The 23,964-nt window shown below is 48.8% G+C and overlaps 1 protein-coding gene across 6 annotated transcripts in view; it reads right to left on the bottom strand.

Moving 5' to 3' along the window:
* Positions 1–837: 837 nt before the first annotated feature.
* Positions 838–23,964, bottom strand: part of Usp36 (ubiquitin specific peptidase 36) — a 31,594-nt gene continuing 8,467 nt past the window's right edge. For 5 of the 6 annotated variants that reach the window (XM_041635927.1, XM_041635928.1, XM_041635930.1 and 2 more), the window contains exons 5-21: positions 23,470–23,580; positions 22,946–23,048; positions 19,458–19,525; positions 18,947–19,017; positions 18,169–18,251; positions 16,952–17,063; positions 15,513–15,653; positions 14,812–14,912; positions 14,028–14,166; positions 10,358–11,026; positions 9,557–9,687; positions 6,585–7,130; positions 5,366–5,562; positions 4,647–4,748; positions 4,007–4,122; positions 3,491–3,642; positions 838–3,021 (exon numbers count right to left, since the gene is read on the bottom strand). In XM_041635927.1, coding sequence (XP_041491861.1) covers positions 3,511–3,642; positions 4,007–4,122; positions 4,647–4,748; positions 5,366–5,562; positions 6,585–7,130; positions 9,557–9,687; positions 10,358–11,026; positions 14,028–14,166; positions 14,812–14,912; positions 15,513–15,653; positions 16,952–17,063; positions 18,169–18,251; positions 18,947–19,017; positions 19,458–19,525; positions 22,946–23,048; positions 23,470–23,580 — 2,822 coding nt within the window. In that variant the 3' untranslated portion in view covers positions 838–3,021; positions 3,491–3,510. Of the gene's footprint in view, positions 3,022–3,490; positions 3,643–4,006; positions 4,125–4,646; positions 4,749–5,365; positions 5,563–6,584; positions 7,131–9,556; positions 9,688–10,357; positions 11,027–14,027; positions 14,167–14,811; positions 14,913–15,512; positions 15,654–16,951; positions 17,064–18,168; positions 18,252–18,946; positions 19,018–19,457; positions 19,526–22,945; positions 23,049–23,469; positions 23,581–23,964 lie in introns of those variants that run through there. The other variant, XR_005972665.1, reaches the window with a different exon arrangement.

Here is a 23,964-nt window from a genome sequence, read left to right as displayed (position 1 = left end):
AAGGACTTCCCAAATCGATTGTGCATAAACCTGTAGTCTCAGGACTTGTTAGAGTATATGCCCTGTCCAGGGTTGGCAGAAGGGTGGGAAGTCACCATCCATGCCTGGGTGTGGTTCCCTTCTAGTCAGTCAGATTCTGTAGGCAAACCCAATAACCTTTCTGGTCCCCAGAGCTGGGCTCCAGTGAAGGCTACAGTTTGTCTCTGGCACCCTGTGAGGTGGTGGACATTTGTTTATGTCTCCCCAGAAAATGTCCCACACAACTGATGGTGACAACATTCTACACCTGACAATACACCTAGGGAAACAACACTGCCCTGAGTTCCCTTTCTACGGTGTTCTTTAAAATGTTCACCCCCAACATTTACAGAACCAGAAGTTGTCTTTTTTATTTTCTTTTATGGATTTTTGAGACAGGGTTGTTCTGTATAACACCTCCGGCTGTTCTGGAACTCATTCAGTAGACCAGGCTGGCCTCGAACTCAGAGATCCACCTGCCTCTGTTCCCAAGTGCTGGGATTAAAGGAGTGTGCTGCCACTGTCCAGCCACCTTCATTCTTAAATTTAAACAAATACAATTATGGGATAAACTGGGGCTGGAGAGATGGCTCAGAGGTTAAGAGCACTGGCTGCTCTTCCAGAGGTCCTGAGTTCAATTCCCAGCAACCACATGGTGGCTCACAACCATCTGTACTGAGATCTGGCGTGCGGGCATACATCGAGGCAGAATGTTGTATACATAATAAATAAATCTTAAAAAAAAATTGTGGGATAAACTTAGATATATTTCTTTAAATCTTTTATTTAAAACCATTCTTTTTTCCCTGAGAAGGGGATCCCAGTACATTGTCCAAGATGGCCCATAACTCCTAGGCTCAAACGACGATCCGCTCTGATCCCAGCTGTGGATGGCGCTTGAGAGTGCAGCATGGAGACACAGCCTGGCCATTGCTGGGGTGAGCTTTTTTAAAGAACGGAAGGAAAAGACAGACACAGAGAGAACTCACAAAAATGCATTACTTTATTGCACCAAGATCTTGGCAATATCTGGGAGGTCTTGAGAGAGAGAGTGGAGAGTGTGGGGATACCTGTACACATACAGACGCAGTCACACAAGGATGTAGGGTAAGAACAGCCCCCAAACAGGCGGGTGAGCGAGAACAGAAACACCAGGGAGACAGCCCTCTGCACATGGGCCCAAACCACACCAACTGCCAAACACAAGGTTCAAACTGATATGATTTGATCCAACAAAAAGGCTACTTTTAGAAAAGCCTCAGTTACTTATGTCAGGATATGTTGCCTAGAACTCTTGATAATTTTTCCAGGACCACTGTGTCCCTAGCCTGTTTCTAATGGCTTCTAAGGAAGGAAAGGACTTGCCTTCACTGATGGTAACATATGCTGCCAGAGGTTAGGATGTCAGTTGGGGGATCATGACTATCCAAGAGGCAGAGATGGGTTACACCCCCTGGAAGATATTTTACAACGGATAATCTAGCAGACAAAGGAAGGAACCAATGTAGAGGAAAACACAGGAGACAGATCAATTCTGTGCTGGCAGCTTCTACGACACTCAACTAGAGAATGTCATAGGAAAAAACAAATGTGGCCTAGAAACAACTGATACAGGAACAAATGACAATCCCTGCCCATGAAGGCGCTGCCTCCCTCCAAGACAACGCATGGAGTCCTCACCCTTCCTGGACACGGTGTCCAGAACCCAGCCCACACAAGACTGATTACATTCGGCTGGAAGACTCAGCCAGCAGACCCATCATGGAACTGTTGCTCCCTCCCTTTGGAAATAAAGGGAGGGACACACCCACATGGAAACAAGACCTTACCTCCTCACACAGAGAACACAGCTTTTTCCACAACGCAGCACCAAGGCCCTGATTGGGCAGCTGGATAAAACGCTACACGTGGAATTGACAAGGCAGCCCCCACCCCTCCCAAGAGGCCCAGACTGAGGAGGCCAGTCCAGAGCAGCCTAGGACTTCGGGAAAGAGACATGCCCCATGAGCAAGAACCTTCTGGAAACTCCCATCTCCTGGGTGCTGTCTTCCCTTGGAAATATGGCCCTCACTAGGGAGTCTTGTTAAACCAAAGTCTGCAGGGACAGCTTGAGCAAGACAGAAAAGGACTCTTTTTGAGTCATACAATCTTCTCAATTTCAAAGCACTCACAAAATTGAGCAAATGAAGCCAGTATTTGCATATCAGGGAACATATTGCTACAGGAAGCCACAGGCCTGGTCAAAAATAAATGCTTTATCATAAGTAGTAAAATAACGGAGAATTCCACCTAAAGACCACCACCTTGACAGAGACCCGTAGGTTAGTGCAGATGCAGGAGAAGCTCGTCAAAGTTACCTCGGCAGGGATAGCAGCCTTAGAAGCAGAGGCGCTGGCACGTAGTTCAAGGCTCTCCTATGCCTAGAAGCTGCTGATTTCTAGAAGGTTACGGAGGCCTTTCGAGGAGATGCACTTGGGGGTGGGGGGCAGTGCAGTCACCAGGGGTTCTGCAGCTGACAGTCAATCATACAGAGGCCCTTTTGAGGATAGGGCCACAATACAGCTCCAGCAGGAGAGTAAAGGAGGGCTCGCCAGAAGAGGCACTAACATGCCGCCATCCTGAGTGAAGGACATGCTGGGAGATGCTGGCCCCAGTCTTGTCTCTGACAACCCCAGACCAGGAACAGAGGAGTTTCCTACCTAGACCCCAGGGTCTATAAGGATGCTCAGCCTTTGCAGATGTCACCTGCGTTACTGTCGGCATGACACCACAGGCAAGTCTTTCTCTTGCGAGGTTCGTTATGAATGCCACCAGAGGCCCTGAGCTGAAGCCCCAGGGCTTCTACGTTAGATCATCTGTGAACAGTGGCACCAGGAGCCTCCACCATGGCAGGCTCACAGTGCAGTGGAGTCTGCACAAGGCCCCTCCTCCGAATCAAGTGGACAGTTCCCAGGATGTGATGTGACAGCTTTGGGATGAAGTGGCACAGGTGCACTGGTCTTCCTGGTGAGAAGAGAGACCATGACAATCTTATGACATCCCTGGGTCCTTCAAAAGACAGTCGGCCACATCTACAAACAGACACAAGACACACACACTACAAACTCATGCACCAGACATGCAAGACGTTTACCAAACACACTACACACATCTATCACACGCACCAGGCAGACACACTGCACACATACACCAAATGGTCACAGACACCATATATACCACAGGTCACACATGCCACGTACACACCAGACATACATACCATACACACGCCGCAGACACATAGTACACCCCCCCCACAGATAAACACATACACAACAGACCATATACCAGAGACTACACACGCCACACACATACCAGACATACAATCAGCTACAAAAGACAGATGTACAAAATAGAAGTACACACTGACACGCACACCATATGACTAGACATACAGAGCACCACGCACAGCGGACAGGCACACACCCAAGCTGACCTCTAACAAGCACAGCGAGCTCAGCGGCGATAGCTGAGACTGGCGACCTTAGCCGGGTGAGTCACAGACCAAAAGTTCCGTCTGCTCTGGAGCTTCTGGAAGGCATTGAAGTTTCTCTTCTTTTCTCTCTTGAACTTTTTAATTTTCTTTTCCTACATCAAGAACCACAGTGTCACACAGTTCCCAGAGAGGGCTCCTCCAAGCCTCAGAGACTTCTTGTTGCATACATGGCACATGCTTCCTAGACACACGTGCAGTTAGCGCACATGGATGGCCTCTGAGGGAGGCTCCTGCCACCCTCGTCTTCCTGAGGATGAGACAGAAGGAAGAGACCCACACCTGCCCAGAGTACTGGATGCACGGAGAAACAGTTCAGCAGGAGGGAACCCAGGAGGCCGACTCTAGCCTTGCCCAGCTGCTGTGCACACACAACTGCACCAGAAACTGCTCTCAGTGCTCACGCTGAACCGTGCCCACCTGCAGCCCCAAGCCTACGGTCACAGCCGCACACCATACCTTTCCTCGATCAAACTCCTCATCCCAGTCATCCAGCACGGTCTGGGTCCGGGCCGACCTGCTGTCTTCGATGGCATCCTGACTGACTGCTGAAGGCTCACCATCCCAGGTCAGAACTGTACAAGACACATCCTGTCAGCATCCATCTGTTCTAACCACTGAAGGGTTCTGACTGCCTCTCAACACAAGAAACATGGAAAGGGAGGTGGGTGTGATCGAAGTGAGCTCCAATTCCAACTGCAAACTTCTCTCTAACCTGAGCTCTCACTTCAGAAAAAGGGTTCATGCTCCAAGTCTGCTTTGTAAAACAGGGCCAAAGTCAGTACTGCCAACACGAGGGTCGGAAGGCTTCATCCCTTTGCTCTTCTGAACTGGGGACTGGGATATTCTGCTCAGGTGGCCCAGGGTTTATGCTCCTCACCTTTGCCCTGCTCTTGGGTCTCAGATCTTTCAGATCCAGGGAGAGAATCTGCCTTTCTGCCACAGCAGAGGTCGTGTTAAAGCATATTCAACAACTGTTGAAGTTTTATAAACCTGAGCAGTGTGGTCTCCACATCTCATAGCACACCAAGACCCACCTCAGCCCCTCCCACAACCCAAATCAGTCAAGTCCCTAGGAAGCCCTGCCCCAGACCCGTACCTTTTTTCCCATAAGCCTTATCAGATGAGTCCTGGAGCAACGCCTGGACCACATCGGGCTCTTGATCTCTGTTCCAGCCAACAAGAGGCGCTTGTCCCAGTCCTGTAATCAGATGACATACTAAAACAAATCACTGAAGAAACAATCATACATCCTTGTAATGGCACCAACAGATAACTTCCTAGTGATAATCCTACCTCACTGTCCAAGTCCATTCGTGAGAAAACAACAAAAAGCCAGCACTGAGATCTCTGTCCTCAGCTGACAGAACCACCTCCAAGTGCAATCTAACTACCCAGCCACAAAGGGCCTGCTGCAGGTAGGACCTTCAAGTGTCCTACAAGACCATGCCCTGTTGCGGGAAGTGTTTCAGGGCACTGGGCGCTTGCCCTCCCCAGGAGGAGTAGGTTCACAGTCACCCTTTTGCTCTCTGGCTTCCTGAATGTCAGCGAGCAGCTCTGCTTTGCATGCGCCACAGCGATGAGCTGCACCACAGGCCCAGAACTACAAGATGCACGGAACCTAGACTAGAGCTCTGCTCCTGCCTCCCTCCCGAGCTCTTGGATTATATGCTCATGGCTATGCTAGCCATGCCTTTTCTCTGAAATGACTGAGGGATTAGCTGCTGACAGAAAAATGGCATGTGGTGAGAGCTCCCAGTTGCCTGCAATGAGGAATAGCGAGAGGCCACCTTTGTGGCTATCAGCAGCAGTCCTCACCCAGGCGGTCACTACAAAGATGGCCATTCACGCTCAACTCAGGGACTGGGGTGACACTGGGCCTCGGGCTCCTCTGGCCTTCTGGGTGCTGGCTTTCTTCCTCTTCCTGCTGTGAGGCATGTGTCCTTTTTCTCCTCTTCTTCTTCCTCTGCAACTCTGCCCTGGCCTCAGGCTCACAGTGGTCTTCAGGGCAGCAGCTGTGGGGAGCCAGAGGAGGGGACAGTCAGCCCTGAAGGTACACCACAGGCAAGAGTGAAGCCCCTTGATGGCACCACAGCTCCACCCCATGGGCCTGGGAGACAACTCAGCCTGCTGACCCGAGTTTGATTCCTATTCCCTCAAGTTGTCCACTACACATGTGCCATGGTGTGTGCAAGCATGCTCACATGCACACACACACGTGTAAACAAGTAAATATAATGCTTAAAAAAAGTTGTTGATATGGCTAAGTGGGTAAATGTGCTTGCCACCAAGACTGACAACTTGAGTTTGATCCCCAGAACCTACATGGTAGAAGGTGAGAATTAACACCTGCAAGCTGTCCTCTGACCTCCATGTACATGCATGTGCATGCACACACAACACACAAACATACACAAATTAAAATTAAATTAAATTCATTTCATTACAAGGGGAAGGGGGACTTAGAAACCAAAGCAGGGCTGGAGAGATGGCTTAGAATTTAAGGGCACTGGCAGTTCTTCCACAGGACCAAGGTTCAACTCTCAGCACCCACATGGCACATCATAACCACCTGTACCTCTAGTTCTAGGGGCTCTGAAACCCCTCTATCAATGCACATAAAACAAATAAATAATAAAAACCCTGAAAGCTCCACCCCAACACTCCTGAGACCGCTGGCAGTGCCGTGCGGATGGGAGTTTACTCCACCCTGTGTGAGGCTCGCTGTCCACAATGACAGTCAGCATGATGCTGAAGATAACACCCAATCCTTGCTTTATCTAGGGCACGTACATTGCATCCACAGGATGTTGTTGCAACCTCATCTAAACACACAGCCTGGCCTGGGGCCACATGACCCTGTAATTCTTGGTCCTTCTTATGCACAGTGATATCCACGGCCTGGATGTGGCTATCTTCTTTAAGCCTTTGGCATAAACTCACACAGGACACTTTCCACCCCACGTCAAGGCCGGCACTGTATTGTTAGCCCACACCACCCGGGAAGGCTATGGATACATCCCAGCCATGCTCTTACCCATGCTGTAGAAGATTCTGGGAGAGGATGGCTTCCTGGCTAAGTCTCTCTGATCTCTTCCTCTTCCTCCTTTTCCTGCTGCTTACATGGTGACTGTCCAGGATGTGACTCACTTGATGGTCATTTACCTGGGGCTGTGTACCCTCTTCCTTCTGGTCCCGAGACTGGCCTTTCTGCTGGGGAGCCGTGGTAGCCATATCCTCCACATACTTCTTCTTCTTCTTCCTCTTCTTGCGTACTGCTGCAGGTGCTCCCCCGAGGCACTGTGGGAGATGTGTATCTATACCCAGTCTCTGGGGATCTCCATTAGGGGTCTTTTTCCTCTTTCTGGAGGGGCTGTGCGGGGCCTCGCTGGCCTCTGGCAGCTGGTGTAAGTGGGACAAGAAGTGCCCGTTGACCTGAGGCAGGGGCATCCAGGCAGAGGAGCGGCAGCTCTGTGGCTCTGATGTCCCTAAGGGCTTGGCGCTACTACTGGACAGTGATGCAGAGTGGGGGTGGATGGAATGCTTCGGGAGGGTAGATGTTCGGGGAGCAGGTGCAACAGCCCTGTAGACAGTGTAAGGGAAAGTCACTGTAGAAGACCTGCACAAGTCATTCCTCTGCCAACCCTCACCCCAGCTCCCTTCACGTGTTAGGGTTTGAGATGAGATCTCTCTATGTAGTTCGGGCTGGTCCAGAACTGGCTAAGCAGACCGGGCTGTTCTCGAATTCACAGAGATCTTCTCGCCTCTGCCTCCTGAGTGCCTGGGTTAAAGGTGAGCGCCACCCTATCCAGCTCACCCTGGAATTTTAAAAGGTTATTCTGTCTCTGATTCTTAGATACACATGCAAATTCCATAGCTTTTAAAGGCAGGCTAACAAAATTCAATCTATGTAAAATCAAAGTTAGTCCATGTCGCAGTTTCTTGTTACAAAGTTTTTTGGGTTATTTTTTGGTAGGTTGAAAACTGAACAGGAACCTTGGGCATGCCAAGCAAGCATTGTACCCCTGGGCTATAAGCAGAGCACAGATCTGAGCATTATACATTCTATTCTTTTTAAATCCAGGCATGGTGGCACATACCTGCAATCATAGAACTTAGGAGGTTGAGGCAAGAAGACCAGACAGTCAAGGGCAGCCTTTACCACTTAGTGAGTTGAAGAGCAGCCTGTGCCATTTGACAGCCTGTCTTCAAACAGACTGATAAATGATACAAGTGAGTGTGTCGACACTTGCTGTGACCCAGAACTTAGGGAATAGAGGCTGGAGGGTCGTAAGTTCAAGGTCATCTTCCAACACTCTTCAAATATGAGTTATGCAAAGGCTACATACAGCAAGCAAGATCAGCTGGGCAGCCCAACATAAGCCTCAGTCACAGCTCGTGGGAGGCAGAGATAGGTGAGCTCCTGGCCAGCCAGGGCTATGTAAGTGAAACTCTGTCTCAAAACCAAACCCCCAAACCCTCCCTTCAAACAACAAAAACTAAAAGCAAAACAAAGGAACCAAATCCTTATGTTTCAAGTTTTCAACTCAAATGTGTTAAGAGCTAAAATAAACAAAACATCCTGTCCAGGTTGATTTTCCAATCTCCAGAGGCCACAATGGTTCCCTTGGGGACTGAGCATTCCAAGGGCAGCAAAACAAGCTATGCGCCATCCACAGTTATGTTCCTTTGGATCTGGGCTGGGGGACTGGGGACCCAATTTCATAGAAGCAACTATTGTAAGAGGAATAAAGTAGGGACTGAGTATGTGAGGCATGCGTGTGTGGGCACTTCAAAGGCTCAGTGGATTCATGGAGGCTGTACTCGTCATCACCCAAACGGAAGAGACTAGCTGTGCCACCCAAATTTGTCACTCTCAGTGTCTGCTGAAGCTTTAAGAAAACATTTACACTGGGGCTGGAGAGACGGCTCCGCACTCAGGAGCACTCGTCGCTCTTGTAGGTTCAGTTTCCAGCACCCAAATGGTAGCTCACATTCACTGTAACTCCAGCTCTTCCAACCTGTGGGCACCAGGCACACATGCATGATGTGGATATACATGCAAGCAAAACATTCATACACTGAAGTCTAAAAAACAATTAAAACAAAATAGCTTGTTAGCTTGTGCCAAGTGTGGTGACGCAGCTTTAATCCCAGCATGGAGGAGGCAGAGGCAGGAGGATCTGAGTCTGAGGCCAGCCTGGGGGAAGACCCCATCTCACACAAAATCCTGACAAGGAAGGAACAACTCCCCCCAGCGCCTCAACATTTGGGAACCTTAATATTTAAGAACACACCAACAATGTCATGCTAGAGACAGGACGTATGCACACTCAGGATGAGGGTGGAGGCAGCAACAGATGTCACCCTAACGGCCTCCTAGGATTGGAGGAGCCCAGCAGTGACCCAGGACCTCACTCTTGCCCTCTCTTTGTTCCTATCTCCCAGCTGCCCAGGCATTTGGGTCCCTGTGAACCCAGATAACCATATATCTTCATATCATGCCATTCAGTACTCTTAAGGGACACCAGTACCATGTGTTCCTGCACTGCACTGGATCACAAAGATTGTCTACAGATGAGATTAAAGGGCTCTGAAGAATCCTAAAGCACTTAAGGTCTCCCTGTCCAGCCTGGCATGCAGTTGGCAGCCTGGATGCTTTACAGAGCTAAGGAATGGAAGCACTGTCGGAGACCAAGTCATGACCCTGGCAGGAAAGATGTCCCTACAGGGCTTCACAAGCCTCTGGACTCACAGGGTCTAACTTCTTGAGGAGGTACAGGTCAACATAGAGCCCAGCACTCCAGTTACAATGTGCTGTGGCAGGCAGGTGAAAACTTAAGACTTGGAACTATGAAGATGATCAACTCTGATCAACTGAGGTTCTTTTACCAGACAGGGATGGTAAGAGGGCCTCTGTCCTCGATGACCCATGGCTCTTCACTAGCCAAGTACACGTACCCACAGGAAGGAAGGAGTCGGCACCCCGGGGCCTGTGCCCAAGCTCACCTGGTTTTACTGACAGGCCCAGAGGAGGCAACGACGGGGTGGGTGGCTTTCATGGGGTAGGTGAGGTCGGAGAATGCTGAGGGGGGAGGTGAACAGATGTCATTGCCGGTCGCCCTCCGCAGGGTGCTGGCCTGCAGTTATTGACATAAATAAAAACTTGGTGGTCTAAAAAAGGTTTCCGTGAGTGAAGAGGGAAAATAAAATTGAAAAATAAATAAAAATAAAATAAAAGAGCCCAGAAAGATGAATAAAGGGATAGAAGAAAAAAAAAAGGAGGGGGTAGGTGGAGAAAGGGGATGGCAGAAGAAGAACCAGAGAGTGTTGTTGGTTAGAAATAAAAAGGAAAAAGGGAGGAATTTAAACAAGCACCCAGCACAGTTCCCACCTATCACTCACTGCCCACGCAAGCTCTGAACGTGAAACTCTTTCCCAGTCCCCTACGTCCCTCCCGCCGCCATGGCTCAGTTGTCCTTCTCACCCTGAGCAGCCCAAGAGCCCACAGTCCTTCCTCTGTGGCTCAACTAGCAGACTCCGTTTACAGAGAACTGGTTAGTACTCTTAGCATAGACTCCACAGACACCTGCGGTGCTAAGTAACTGGTGTCCCCTCAAACCACCACCTCCACCCTAGACAACCTGCTCTCAATTGGCAAATGGCTGGGAACGCCAACAGACACTCTTCCTCTGGATTAAAGGAGAGGAGGCCACAGTCCTTTGTGATGTTCTATCTTCCTATGCCCACATCGAGTCCCAAGTGACATTTTACAAGTTACTTCCAGAGAGGAGACCCCCACAGACCCACCTTCTTGGCCGACAGGGCCAGTTTTTTGGCTGGTGGAGGAGACATGAGGCTTGTGGGCTCAGAGGCGGTGCTGCTCAGGGCAGGGGACTTCAGCTTCACTATCTTGGGATCTGCTCCATTCAGCAGTGCTTTGGAATGGCCAGTGGTTGGACAGTCTGTTCCCTGAGAATCACAGAAATGCGTAGCTCTGCCCTCTGCGGTCTGCGGGGCCTTGGCAGGGTCACTGCTGGCAGAGTGTTCAGGGCTTGAGCCGCTCGAAGCCCCCTTCTCCAGGTCCACACCACTGCCTTCCCCCTTCAGCCTATGCCCGTTAGCAAAGGCTTTGACCAGGAACTTTGGGGAGGTAGAGAAGATGGTGTCCCTGTTTGCCCAGGACCCAGGTCGCTGACTCCTGGATTCGCTGGTCCCAGGAGAGCCCTGAGAAGTAGTGGGGGATGCGGTAAGAGACTGTGGGGGAGCTGACTTCTTCACCTTCTTTCCAGGCTCATCCAGAATTGTAGGCATGTGTGTGGGTGTGGGGGTGAGTCTTGGGGAAGGAGACCCGGCAGATGTCTTTGCAGGAATACATCCATTCTGTAACTTCAGGGCTGGGAGGGAGCCATTCCTGGATACAGGCACACCAACCTCCTCAGGGGTCTGTGGCTTTTTCATCATCACAGAGTCTTGTCGCTAAAGAAGAGCAAGAAAGGAAGCCTTCAGAGTCCAAGAGAGCACTGCCCAGGGAATACAGCCAAACCAAAGCAGGCATCCCAATCAAGGGTAGCTTCTGGGAGCCAACTGGGTTCTGGCTAATGGTAAATACTTCAGGACATCTATACAAAACAGGCTGCACTTTAAGACTGCCTTCCTATAAAAGCAACAAGGTTTCACCAAGATCTGAGAGAATACACAAGGAAAGAATGTAGCAAGGCTCCATCATGTAAACATTGTCCTCCACTGAGTGTCCTCTGTATCCATTTCATCATAGTGCCACAAGCTAAAGCCTCCTCACAGGGTAGGCCCTCAGTCTTCCGTGTCTCACTAGCAGCCATGTATCTCTTCATGGCTTATGCTATTCCCTATACCGTGACTAAAACAAATAAGCAAACAAAACATTTGATAGTTTAGAAGTCATTTTAGAAGTCCAAGAGATCAATCTAAAATTCCTGGAGGTCAATGGGAACTAGTTTTGGGGACTGGTGAGATCGCTCAGTGGTTAAGAGCACACTGGCTGTACTTCTAGAAGACCCAGGTTCAATTCCCAGCATATACAGGTGGCTTCTGGATTCTGTGAGCACTGCATGTACATGGTGCACAGATATACTTGTAAGCAGAGTAAGCACCCATACACAGAAAATAAAAATATATCTTTAAAAAAGGGAGTCATTTTCTTCTGCTACCTCTTAAATAACTGAGGGCCCCATTGCACCACGGCAGCCCTCCAGTGAAGCTTTCCTTCACCGCCATTGGCCCCACCTCACTACAGTCAAGCACAATACTGGATGCAGTCCTGCCCTATGCAGCAGTCTCCAAGTCAAAATGTACTTTTTGATACATTTACTCAATGAAATAAAAAAAAATCCCAGATGGTCTGACGTCCTAAAACCAAGGCCATATGAAAGCAATCCACTATTCATAAACCTTTCATAATGGCCACCTCCTGCTTGAGCATACTCCTATCTGCATCCCTCTCCTCGGTCACCACAGTCCTTGTGGCCCAGGCATGGCCTCACATACAGTCAGCCTTTTCTGTACTTAGTAGTCATGTAATAATTTACCAGAAATGGGATTCCTGGGCTGTGGATTACCTCATGAACTTCGACACAGGTGGTCAGACTGAATTTCCTCTTGTCTGGCAACATATGCATATTTCCACACACTGCCATGGCATCTGGGAGCTCGTTACGCTACCATCCCTGCCCTTCACAGCAATCACAGCAAACGCGTGCTTCCTTGCATCTGCTACAGTTCCTTTTGTGTGTATGTGGGGAGTGGGGTGGGGGAGAGCAAATGCTGGTGCTGGAACTCAGCTAAGTACACACTGACCACTGAGAGATACCTCTCCCAGTCCCCTACTGAAAACATTTTAAAAACTTGACTGTGTTTTAAAGATTTATTGTTTGTCTGTTTATTATGTATACAATGTTCTGTCTGCATGTATGCCTGCAGGACAGAAGGGGGCACCAGATCTCACTGCAGATGGTTGTGAGCCATCATGTGGGTGCTGGAAATTGAACTCAGGGCCTCTGGAAGAGCAGCCCGTGCTCTTAACCACTGAACCATCTCTCCAGCCCCTCAGTTTTTCTTTTTTTTTTAAAGATTTATTTTTATTTATTATGTATACAACATTCTCGATGTATGCCTGCACGCCAGAGGAGGGTGCCAGATCTCATTACAGAGAGTTGTGAGCCACCATGTGGTTGCTGGGAATTGAACTCAGGACCTCTGGAAGAGCAGCCAGTGCTCTTAACCTCTGAGCCATTTCTCGAGCCATTTCTCCAGCCCCCACCCCTCAGTTTTTTAAGACAGGGTTTCTCTGTGTAACTGACCTGGCTGTCCTGGAACTCACTATCTAGAGGCTGGCCTCAAATTCAGATCCACCTGTCTCTGCCTCCTGAGTGCTGGGATTAAAGATGTGAGCCAACATCACCTGGCAATTTTTATATTTATTTTATTTTGCATACAAAACTTTACATTTTACTTTAGCCAATAGCTAGGTTTCTTATCAATTAAAAAGTTACAAAGCCGCCTTTCAGGTTTAATTACTTCTGTCTTCTGAGTTTTTGGCCTACATGTTATGATAACTTACTCATACAAAGACTATTTCCTGACATCTCTCTCTGCAAAATCAAGTCATTTGTTGTATATTACATCTGCCTGGGACTTCAAGTGAAATGATACCAGGTGTGAGAGCTCGCATCTGTAATCGTTACATCCCATCGTTACATCCCAGCACCCAGCAGGCACAGATGGAAGGAGCACTCCAAATTCAAGGCCAGCCTGGGACACAGAGGAAGACCTGGCCTCCTCCTCCAAAGGCGGCTTTACAAATGTGCAGTATAGGAGCGTGTGTGCTGAACTGGATCATGCAAGTAAAGCAGCCTTGTCCTCGTGGCTGTACCTGCCACTGCTTCTGCATGCCCAGGTTTGCCTCCTTCAATCAGGGACACCTCTGCAAGTGAGGCTGCCAGCTTCCCAAATGGCTGCAATGACTTCCAACTCTGCAGTTAAATCATGTAGATTAAAATTCAGAAGTCCACAGCTGACTAAGTTTTATTACTGTGTATATGTGGGTATATGTTTGTGTGTATATAGACATACTCTGAACCATTTGAATAAATGCAGACATCGCATCCTTTTGCCCACAGGTATGCCTGTATCTAGTATCAAAGAATTATAAAGAAACAAGGCCATGACTACAACCAGGATACCAGCATTAACAGAAAACAGCGGGTGTTTCCCTGGGAGTCTGTCTAGCGCTCCTGGGCAGCAGCTGAGCCCTACAGTCCTATCTTTCCCTTCCCAGGGCAGCTGCTAACCACCTGAAGAAATAAAATTGTTGGTACAGTGCCACAGCCTACAGCTTCCTCTCACCATGGCAAGGTCCCTGAGAGAAGACCCCTAGACTTCTGCAATGTTCAAAGCAGGAACCAGAAGAGCAGCCAGGCAAGTTCTTCCACTTACACAGTACCTTTGCCATCAGTGGGGAAGAAACGACCCCATTGCCAGGGCTCTTCTTGGGGTGATCTGGAATGACACTGGGACGACTGGGAAGAGTGGAACCCACCCTGGAGACAGGGCCCTCAGGACTTTTCTTAGAGCCTGGAATTCTGCAGGGGGAAGAAAGGGATTGGGATTTCCTTACTTGTGCCAAGAAAGCAATGCAAGGAGCAGCAGAGGCCCTAGTGTCCCAGCAGTCTTCTAGAACCCCCGCCGCGCCCTCTGCATTCTAAGGCTTGACAGAAGCCTCGGACAGAGCCCTTCTAGAGCAGATTCTCAGGAGCCAGAAAACCAAAGAGCCCCAAATCTGCCAGACGTGGCAGAGTGGCACCAAGTGACAAGAACACCTCAGGGATAGCCAGTCTCTGCTGGTGCCTTCCTAAGATCTGCCGCATGCCTATCCCCAGTGTGAAATGGGTCACTTCACTGGAGGAAGTTGCCCAGGCTACTGTCACACCAAGGCAAAGGCCTCATTAAGGTAACAGCATAAGTGACAATTACCTACCCACTGCTGTAGGCAGTCAGAACCCTCCCCGCACTGTCACCCAGTTTTCACCCACCCACTAGCAGGGCTTGGTTGAAAGGTCCTTCCCAGGACACAAGCTCCCTACATGTGTCTAGAGATGGTCTGTTCAAGCATTCCCCCTCCAGCCAATCCCCAGGAGCTTACAGACAGGAAAGCGCTGCCGAGAACCCTGGCTCAAGCAGAACACGCTCTAGAGCAGGACAATCCAGGGAGGGTGGTGGCTACTCACCGCAGGTAGAAGAGCACGTAGGCCTGCTGGTTCAGAACCACCTTGACATTGCTGGAATGGACCAAGGAGTCATTCATCTGGTACCACTGTCCATTGCTAGCCTGAGCAGCAGTGGGAGGGGGTGGTTATAGAAAACAGCAGTCAACAGATGGGCCACAAGCACACTTCTCTTCAAGTGTAAGGCAGAGCCTCACAGTGTTTTCAGTTGAGCTCAAACTCTCAACCTTCCAGAATACTGGAATTACAAAGGCATCGTTTACCATACCCACTAATGAACCTTAAAAGACCTCCTAAAATTCACATTTTTATTTATTTATTTATTTATTTATTTATTTATTTGGGGGGGGGGGCATGTGCACATGCCAAGCAAGTGTGGAAGTCAGAGGACAACTTGAAGGAGGTCAATCTGTTCTCCCACTCTGGGGGTTCCTGGGATGGAACTCAGGTGGTGAGGCTTGGCGGTGAGCCATTTTCCTGCTGAGCCATTTTGCTGGCCCCAGGACCACGGTGTAAAACTCATTTTTTCTATACATTCACAAAATGGAGGAACAAAAGACAGATGCAAAGGACTGCTGTTTCCCAGAAAAAAACAAAACAAAAAGTACAATGGCCTTGTTTAGATTTTATGGGCACTAGTCACTTGCCCCAGATGGTGGCACAAGTTCACCTGCCCACAGCTGAGCTCAGGCGTCAACACTCACCTTCACATAGCAGTAGTAGTGCCCAGCGTGGCAGCTGTAGCCTGAGTGTACCAGGACAGCATAGAGCCCATACATGACAGGGTCACCACTGCTCTGCGACATGTATGGGCGGATGTTCAGGAACTCGGGATAGCCAACATCCTGGTTTAAAAATAGAAAAGCTAAGTAACTTGCAGCAGAATATGGGTTATTTATATCCATAGCCTCAGAAATGTTTGCTTGACCAATCTTCACTGTGTGTCCGAGGAGAGACTCCAACTCCCTATGTCTGGCTGCCTGTGAACTCGCAGCCCTTCCATCTCCACATCCCAGGTGCTGGGGATGACAGGCAAGGGCTGCCAGACCCAGTTTTTTTCTATGTCTTTCTATGACAAAATTTCATAAGCCAATATGTAAACAATGGGCTCATAGCCCTGACCTAACTTTGTTATAATACAGTCTTCAGATTCAAACAAACTGAACTTCTCCGAACTACTGCCAAGAAGGGCTCACAGGAAACCTAAGTTCCTCAGGACACAGCCATGGCATTTTCCCCACCAACCATGTCTGCACTACCCAGCTCAGGAGGCTACGCTTAGTTCTTTCCATTACATTTTATCTATGTGGGTATGTATGTATACATGTGTACACACACACACACACACACACATACATGTGGGTATATGTATACGGCATGGCAAGTTTCAGGAGTCAGTTTTCTCTTTATACCAAGTAGGTCCCAGGAATCAAGTCCAGGTCATCAGTCTTAGTGGTAGGTGCCTTTACACATTAAACCATCTCACCAACCCTAGATAATTCTTTATAATAAATCCTCTTAGAGATTCAAGACTTGATACAACTTCTATAGCTAGGTAATGTCACATGCCTTTAATACTAGCACTTTAAATACCAGAGGTAGGTGGATCTCTAAGTCTGAGGACAGCCACAACTACAGAGAAACCTTGTATTAAAAAAAAGAGAAAAAAAGGGTCTAAGGGACTGGAGAGATGACTCGCAGTTAAGAGCACTGGCTGTTCTTAGAGGACCCAGGTTTAATTCCCTGCATCACAGGTGGCTCACAAACGTCTGTAACTACATTTCCAAGGGAATCTAACACCTCCTTCTGGCCTCTGAGGGCACCAAGCTTACAAGTGATATACAGATAAACGAGGCAAAAACACTCATACACATAGAATAAACTAAAATAAAATTTAAGCCGGGCGGTGGTGGTGAAGGCCTTTAAACCCTGCACTCAGGAGGCAGGACAGGCAGATCTCTGTGAGTTTGAGAACAGAGCGGTCCAAAAGAGCAAGTGCCAGGACAGGCTCCAAAGCTACAGAGAAACCCTGTCTCGAGAAACCAAAATAAATAAATAATTAAAAAAAATTTAAAAGACAGACGGGCAGATCCCTAGACCTGTTCTTCTCAAGAGCAACCTGGACATCAACGGGGTGTCTCACCTTGGTGATCTTCCCCCCACTGAAATTGGCAAAGCGCTTGAGGGACAGAGTTAGGACATTGGATGTTCTATGGATGGTGAAACGCTTGCTGGCTGGAACCTTCTTCTTACACCTACAAGAGCAAATGGAAAAGCTATTGGTGTGCTCGGCAGGTGTCCTGCTGCCTTAGTAACAGGAACGCCTGTGCCAACAGGCATCTGAAGCCAAACCCACACACTCTAAGATAGACAATCACAAGTCCCAAAGCAAGAAGACCCCTCAACCAGGAACCTAAGTGAGAGGTGAGACTTTGTGAAACATGGGAAGCACACAGGGCCAGTGTGGAGGCACAACACAGCCAGATGAGAAACGGACAGGAAACTGAGATGAAAGACAATCTCATCCCAAGCCAGGGGAAGCAAATTTAAAGAGGGATAAAAGCAAAAAAAACCTAAAAATCCCAATGTGCCAGACATGGTGGCTCAGGACTTTAATCCCCAGCACTGAGGAAGCAGAGAAGTGGATCTCTGTGAATGAGGCTAGCCTGGTCTACAGAAAGTTCCAGGACAGCCAGGGCTACATGGTGAGACCTGGTCTCAAAACAAAAATGAAAGCCCAATGCAATGTTGCTGGCCTTCAATCCCAGTACTCAGGGGGTGGGGCAAGTGGATCTGTGAGTGTGAAGTCAGTCAGGGCTACAGAGGGAGATCCTGCCCAAGTCAAAAACAAAACAAAATTACAAACTACCCCCCAAACAAACCAGTGCTGTGACCTACTAAAAACTGGAGTGAAGGGACTTTGGGTGGTTGCAGCTTTAAAATGACCCCCGTGCCAGCTCCCCCATGAGGACAACTGTTCATGCTGAGACAGAAGGATGACCCGACCCCTAAAAACAGGAGCTGCACACAGGTCTCATTTAAGATCAAGACAGCAGGGTGGAGGGTTCTCCATTGCGTCCACTGAGGGGGACTACGGATCAGACCTTTTGCCTCTCTTTGACGCAGTTTCCATGGTAGACACAGGGAAAACAGCGTACTATTCTTCAACACGCTAATACATGTCATAAGGACAGGCGCTGGGTGAGCAGCGGTTATGGGCCTCAGGCTGCTGGTAGGCCGCATCCATAAGCCAGATGAAGGCCACTCAGGAAATGTGAGCAGCGGTCATCCCTGAGGAGGGTCAGGCAACTATTTATAGTGTTCCGGACGGTCACTTTCTTATAAGCAGATGACACTTACTTAGCACACATATAGGCGTTCTCTCCACTCAGCACATCTGGTTTCACGAAAAGTTCCAGAGCACGCACAATATTTGCAGCTTGCTGAGGAGGACGAAAACAGAACAGAATGAGCATCAAGAGAAAAAACCTGACTCGCAAAATCCCAGATTTAAGGTCTTTTCAGGCCGAGGCAGCAAGTGATAAAACCTGACTTGCATAAATATTGGCCTTGCTAACTCATCCCCACCCCCAGCAGATAAGCAAGGAGCGGACAGTGCCCTTCTCTAGAGGTGACAGGTGACAGCCATGTGAGATCATGAGTCAGGCACTTTCACTGTGACTGCAGCTGGGGTGGCTCAGAAACTCAAGGTCCCTGAAAAGGCAAGGATAGGCTGACAGCAAAGAGGCGTTCTCTCCTCAAGCCCCAGTGTGAGGCACTGCCACTATTGATGCCTCAGAACACAAAACTAAGTTTTACTTTTTATTCTTTAAAAGGAAGGAATTTACATAGGCAAAGACAAGACCTACCCCCCCTTCCCCCCCCCCCCCCCGCAAACAAAACAGTACTGTGACCAGAGAAAGCTAAAAAATGGAGTGAAGGAACTTTGGGTCACAAATGTTGGCTTATTCGTGCTATGTGCTGCAGAGGCAAACCACCCTGCTGCAAACAGAGGACACAGGGGAGCCGAGTGCCCTTATTCCCATCTATTCTGATCCACACCTTTCTTGCTGTTGATCCCTCTGGCCTCCCTCTCACCCTCGTCACCCCCAGGAACACAGATCACTGCCAAGCATACCCGAATCTCCAGCGCTATGTCCAAGTAGGGATCGTATGTGTCTGAGACGCTCTTGCACACAGAGCACTTCACTGCAACAGAACACAGAGGCAGTGGGAAGCTGGGACCCACCAGAGCACCACCCAGGTCCAGACACCCAGAACCACAGGTCTACAACATTAAACTCAGCTCTCACAAAAGGAGACTGTCCCTTAACTGGAGACACAGATACAGGTCATGCCAAGTTCTTTTTTCAGGCCTTGCCTGCCTGGCTACTCCCACAGGCCAGTGGACAAGCCCTCTGCAGCAGAACACAGGCCTCACTCCAAGGACTGAGAGCAATGAAAGAACTCATCACGTCACACACTGCTTCTCCAACTCCCTCAGGGGACAGACCCGCGGTGGGCAAGGGTGGCCAGTCAGAAAGACAAGGCCTGGGACCTCCAGCTCACGCTCTTGCAGCTAGAGGCACACCCCACCTGTCTGGGAATGCTGAGGACTTCCTGGCTCAAAGTACAGATCATCTGCTTACCTCGGGACCTGAGATACCCTCCAAAGATCTGATGCACCAGGGTAGTAGCCTGCGTCTGCCGATCCAACCTAAAAGGAAGCCACAACCATGACGAGGACAGCACAGCACAACAAAGCATGCTATTCACAGCCAGCATCCCACCCTCGTCAGCACCAGCTGACAGATGATGCCCTACTCCACTCCAGCCCCCAGCAGCATTCCTAAACTCTTCATCAGACCTCTGTCTCCTTGGGTCCCCACCCCACAACAGCACCTTCAACTTTCACAACCACTTGACCACCCCACAGAACACCCCAGCATCTTCATCCAATAGTATCCCTGCTTTCCACTCTCTGTAGGACCCTAGCCTTGACTGGGAGGCAGGTCCAGTCCTAGGACCCATGGCATTGGCCCTTGCCATGTCTTCCACTGGGCTGTGGAGGCTAAAGCTGCAGGTTCAGTAATAATTCTTTTTTTTTTTAAATATTTTTTATTTATTATGTATACAATATTCTTTCTATGTGTATGCCTGCAGGCCAGAAGAGGGCACCAGACCTCATTACAAATGGTTGTGAGCCACCATGTGGTTGCTGGGAATTGAACTCAGGACCTTTGGAAGAGCAGGCAATGCTCTTAACCGCTGAGCCATCTCTCCAGCCCTCAGTAATAATTCTTAACTGGCTGTCACATGAAGGGACATGACAGCAGGAGCCTTGACCAGAGGAGGGCCACCATACCCTTCCTTTTTCCTGATACCTGGGCAGCACTAAACCACACACCTTCTTTGCCTGGCCGGGCACAGTTCCTCTACCTCAGTACTCTACTTGGTTGACCTGCCACAGCCACCCTCCCACACTAGGGATAGGCCTGGAGTATTGTCCAGAAGACGACAGCAATAGGAGAGTGTGGCCAGCTCTCAGCTGCTCGCTGACTCCCCCAGGTTCTATTCTCGGCAAGAGGTTACATCCTCAGCCACTACCACTGAGTGGCACGAAGTGTGGAGATCTCCCAAGGCCATCTCCTGTGGCCGACAGCACCTAGCCAGAGCCCATGCTGCACAGTTCACTGCCCTCTGAACGGATGATGTACAAGGCTTTCCTGTGAACTTTTAAACACTTATCACCAAAACTTTTGGAAACCAATGTTTTTGGGCAATGATAGGCAATGAAAAAAATATGAACTACAACTATTAATCAAAAAAAGGGATAATCAACTGCCAGTATTAGTAGGTCCACAGCTCTTCAGTCGGAAGCAGCTACTGCTCAGGGGCTGGAGAAGAGAGTCAAATGCAGCTCCACCCTGGCCCAGGGCAAGGGCTGTGAGAACTGAAGGATGTGGAGGCAGCAGGCTCCAAAACCACTTGAAGAAGGCCAAGCGACAGACTAGCATCTTGACACTGGAGGGCAGGGACATATATGCCACTCCAAAAAAAAATCATCAATGCAAGAAGGTGCACTGCACACTGCCCAGTGCAGGCAAAAGACAGATGGGCTCTGGAGTAAAGAATCATAGGCAGCGTCAATCTATACATAGGCGTTCTGCAGGCAACTCTGTCTGTCAATAAAAACCATCCCCAGGCCAAAGGAGAAGAGTGAACAGGGTCTAAAGGGACCTAAACAGCCTGAGACACTCAAGAGACAGAAGAAACATCCTAAAGAGAAGACTTTAAATAAACAAACACATGCTAAAAACAAAATAAGATAGAACATAGATCTCATTTGGGGTTGGAGAAAAGGCTCAGTTCCCAGCACCCATGCCATGTGGCTCACGACTGCCTGTAACTCCAGCTCCAGAGGATCTGACATACTCCTCTGGCCTCCATGGGAACCAACACATGATACTCACTCACAGAGATATACATCCACAGACACACTCATAAAATGATAAAAATAAATTAAAAATAAAAGGTGCCAAGGCATGGTGGTGCACACCATAATTCCAGCACTTGGGGGCAGAGGCAAAAGGATCAAGAGTTCAAGGGTTACTCACCACACTGTCTCAAAGGAAAAAAAAAAAAAGAACTGGGCTGTGGTGGTACACACCTTTAATCCTATCACTTGGGAGGCAGAGGCAGGCAGATTTCTGAGTTCAAGGCCAACCTAGTCTACAAAAATGAAAACCAAAATCCAAATCAAATTAAAAATAAATAAAGAAAACAAACAATAAAGGAACAGCCTTTCTGAGTGGAGACTGCAGAGAGAACCTGTCCAAGTGAAAGTGGACCTGGGCCTAAAGACAGAAAAACACCAGACTGTGTGGTAAATGTCACAGAACTAACTAGAGACCCTCCAAAGCTAAGTCAGCAACACAGAACTGCAGCACAGGAGACCACAGCAAACAACGTCACAGGTGAGAGCCACTTCTGTAGCACAGATCACCTTCCACAGATATTCCAGAAGGATGCAGTTACAAAGCCGGGTCTTAGGCTAATGCCACCTTCTATGAATGAGAAACTGGGCAGCCATGGAGTACCTGCTGCACAGAGTAACCAGCCGTGTTCCACACTCTCAAATGTGGAAAACAGTGAAGTGAGGCACTACACTTCTGGACTCCTGCTCTGAGAAATGAGGCAGCAGGATCAAGAGCGTGAGGCCAGAGGCCAGTTTAGGTGACAGTTAGACCCTGACTAAAACACTGAAAAAAAAAAAAAAAAACAAGAGAAAATAATCTAGCATCAAACAGAATAAGATCTTTAAGAATTATAACTTTTCAGCTGGGTGGTGGTGGTGCACAGCTTTAAACCTAGCATTCAGGAGGCAGAGGCAGATTGATCTCTGTGAGTTCAAGGCCAGCCTGGTCTACAGAGTGAGTTCCAGGACAGGCTCCAAAGCTACACAGAGAAAATTTGTCTCAACCCCTTCCTCGCCCCCCCCCAAAAATAATTATAGCTTTCCACATGCTGTTTTCCTCCATGCTTTTGCATTTTCATGGAAGTGAGTCCCCCATTCCTTCCCCAAGTGTGAAGCCCCTGCTTCCTCCTCTAAGTGTGAGTTCCCTCATTTCTAAGTGTGATCTTCCTACCTTCTTTCTCTAAGTGTGAGCCCCCACTTCCAATGAGAGCCTTCTCTATTTCAAAGTAAAGACGTGGTTTTAGAGAGGCTGAACAAGTTCATGGCTACAGGTCAACTTTTGAAGCTTTTTTTTTTTTTTTTTTTTTTTTTGAGACAGGGTTTCTCTGTGAAACAGTCCTGGCTATCCTGGAGCCCACTTTGTAGACCAGGCTGGATTTGAACTCATTGAGATCTGCCTGCCTCTGCCTCTCAAGTGCTGAGATTAAAGGCGTGTGCCACCACCGCCCAGCTTCAAGAAATTTTCTAGAGCAGCTCCCTCCAACAGAGCTTAATGGCCCAGGCTGCAGAGCACCAGGTAGTCAGACTTGGGCAACAACACAAACACCTCAGAGGATGGCTAGAGGGAGGCTGGCTGTGTTCAAAAGGATGCTGCGCTGCACCCAACATAAAGAAGGTGTCCTCAGCCAAGTAGCACGTGTAGGGAAGTGAGACACATACTTAGCATAGCCGTTCAAGCAGGCCTTCTGCATGGCATCGATGGTGTACCGCAGGAATTCGTGTGCGTCCTCTTGGTTCCCGAAGCGGAAGTGCCGGGCGATCTCTGGAGGAAGAAGAGAAAGATGCAAAAGTATCTTGACTGTTGGAGGCCACTTTCACAGAAGCCAGCATCATGTCAGAGTGCCATGTGACTAGAAGACAGGGTCTCTACAGCGCACATCAGTGCACATCTCCCTCACCCCTCTCCCAGCTTTCATGCTCACCTGTGTCTTAATTTCAGACACAGCCCTCCCACCTGGCTAAAAGCCTAACTATTCTTCCAAGCAGTGCCCAGAGAAAGCCTTCCTTCAGTGAAACACTGAGCACACGTATACATACTAACTACCATGCTGGGGTCTGCACCATTATGTGGGACCTTCCATACATAAGGATTCCTGAGACTTCATCCATGGTTTTTCTCCTACTTCCTCCAACCACAGAGCCAGTACTTGGCAGACAGATACTCAACCAAAACCCTTTCTTACTTTTCAGGTCTCTGATGAAGGAAACGGGCTTGATGGCATTGCCGCTGTTGGCAAAGGCCTGGACCATGTGGTTCTGCATGACACACAGCATGCAGAAGCTTCCTTGGTGACCTACAGTGGGCAAGAAGCAACTTTAGGGTGAGTAATTTCCAGACAACCCATAATGACATCCTCACTTCACGTGCAGGGTGAACGCAACACAGGCGACGTATGACAGCCTAGAAGTTCAACAGAAGCTACTGACCAGCAAGCCTGATGCTTATATAAACGGACTAGTTTCTCATTAAACACTGCACTAGAACAGGATACACTCCTGCCTTAAAACTGACTTTTAAAATAGATGTAGAAAGAACATGACCCCACCCTGCTTCAACGGTCTTGGGGGGCTGTAAGTGAAACGCTGATTATCATAGTCCAACTCCCCACAATCCTTCCCCACAGGTACCTTGACCCAATACAGTGCCTGCTCACTGTAACATACGAACGGTATCATCA

This window comes from Microtus oregoni, unplaced genomic scaffold (genome assembly GCF_018167655.1).
Source record: "Microtus oregoni isolate MIOR12 unplaced genomic scaffold, Mior012 000048F_ref0000485, whole genome shotgun sequence".
NCBI classification, from domain to species: domain Eukaryota; kingdom Metazoa; phylum Chordata; class Mammalia; order Rodentia; family Cricetidae; genus Microtus; species Microtus oregoni.
Note: the sequence above shows the minus strand (reverse complement) of the source record. Positions and strands in the feature narration are given on the sequence as shown.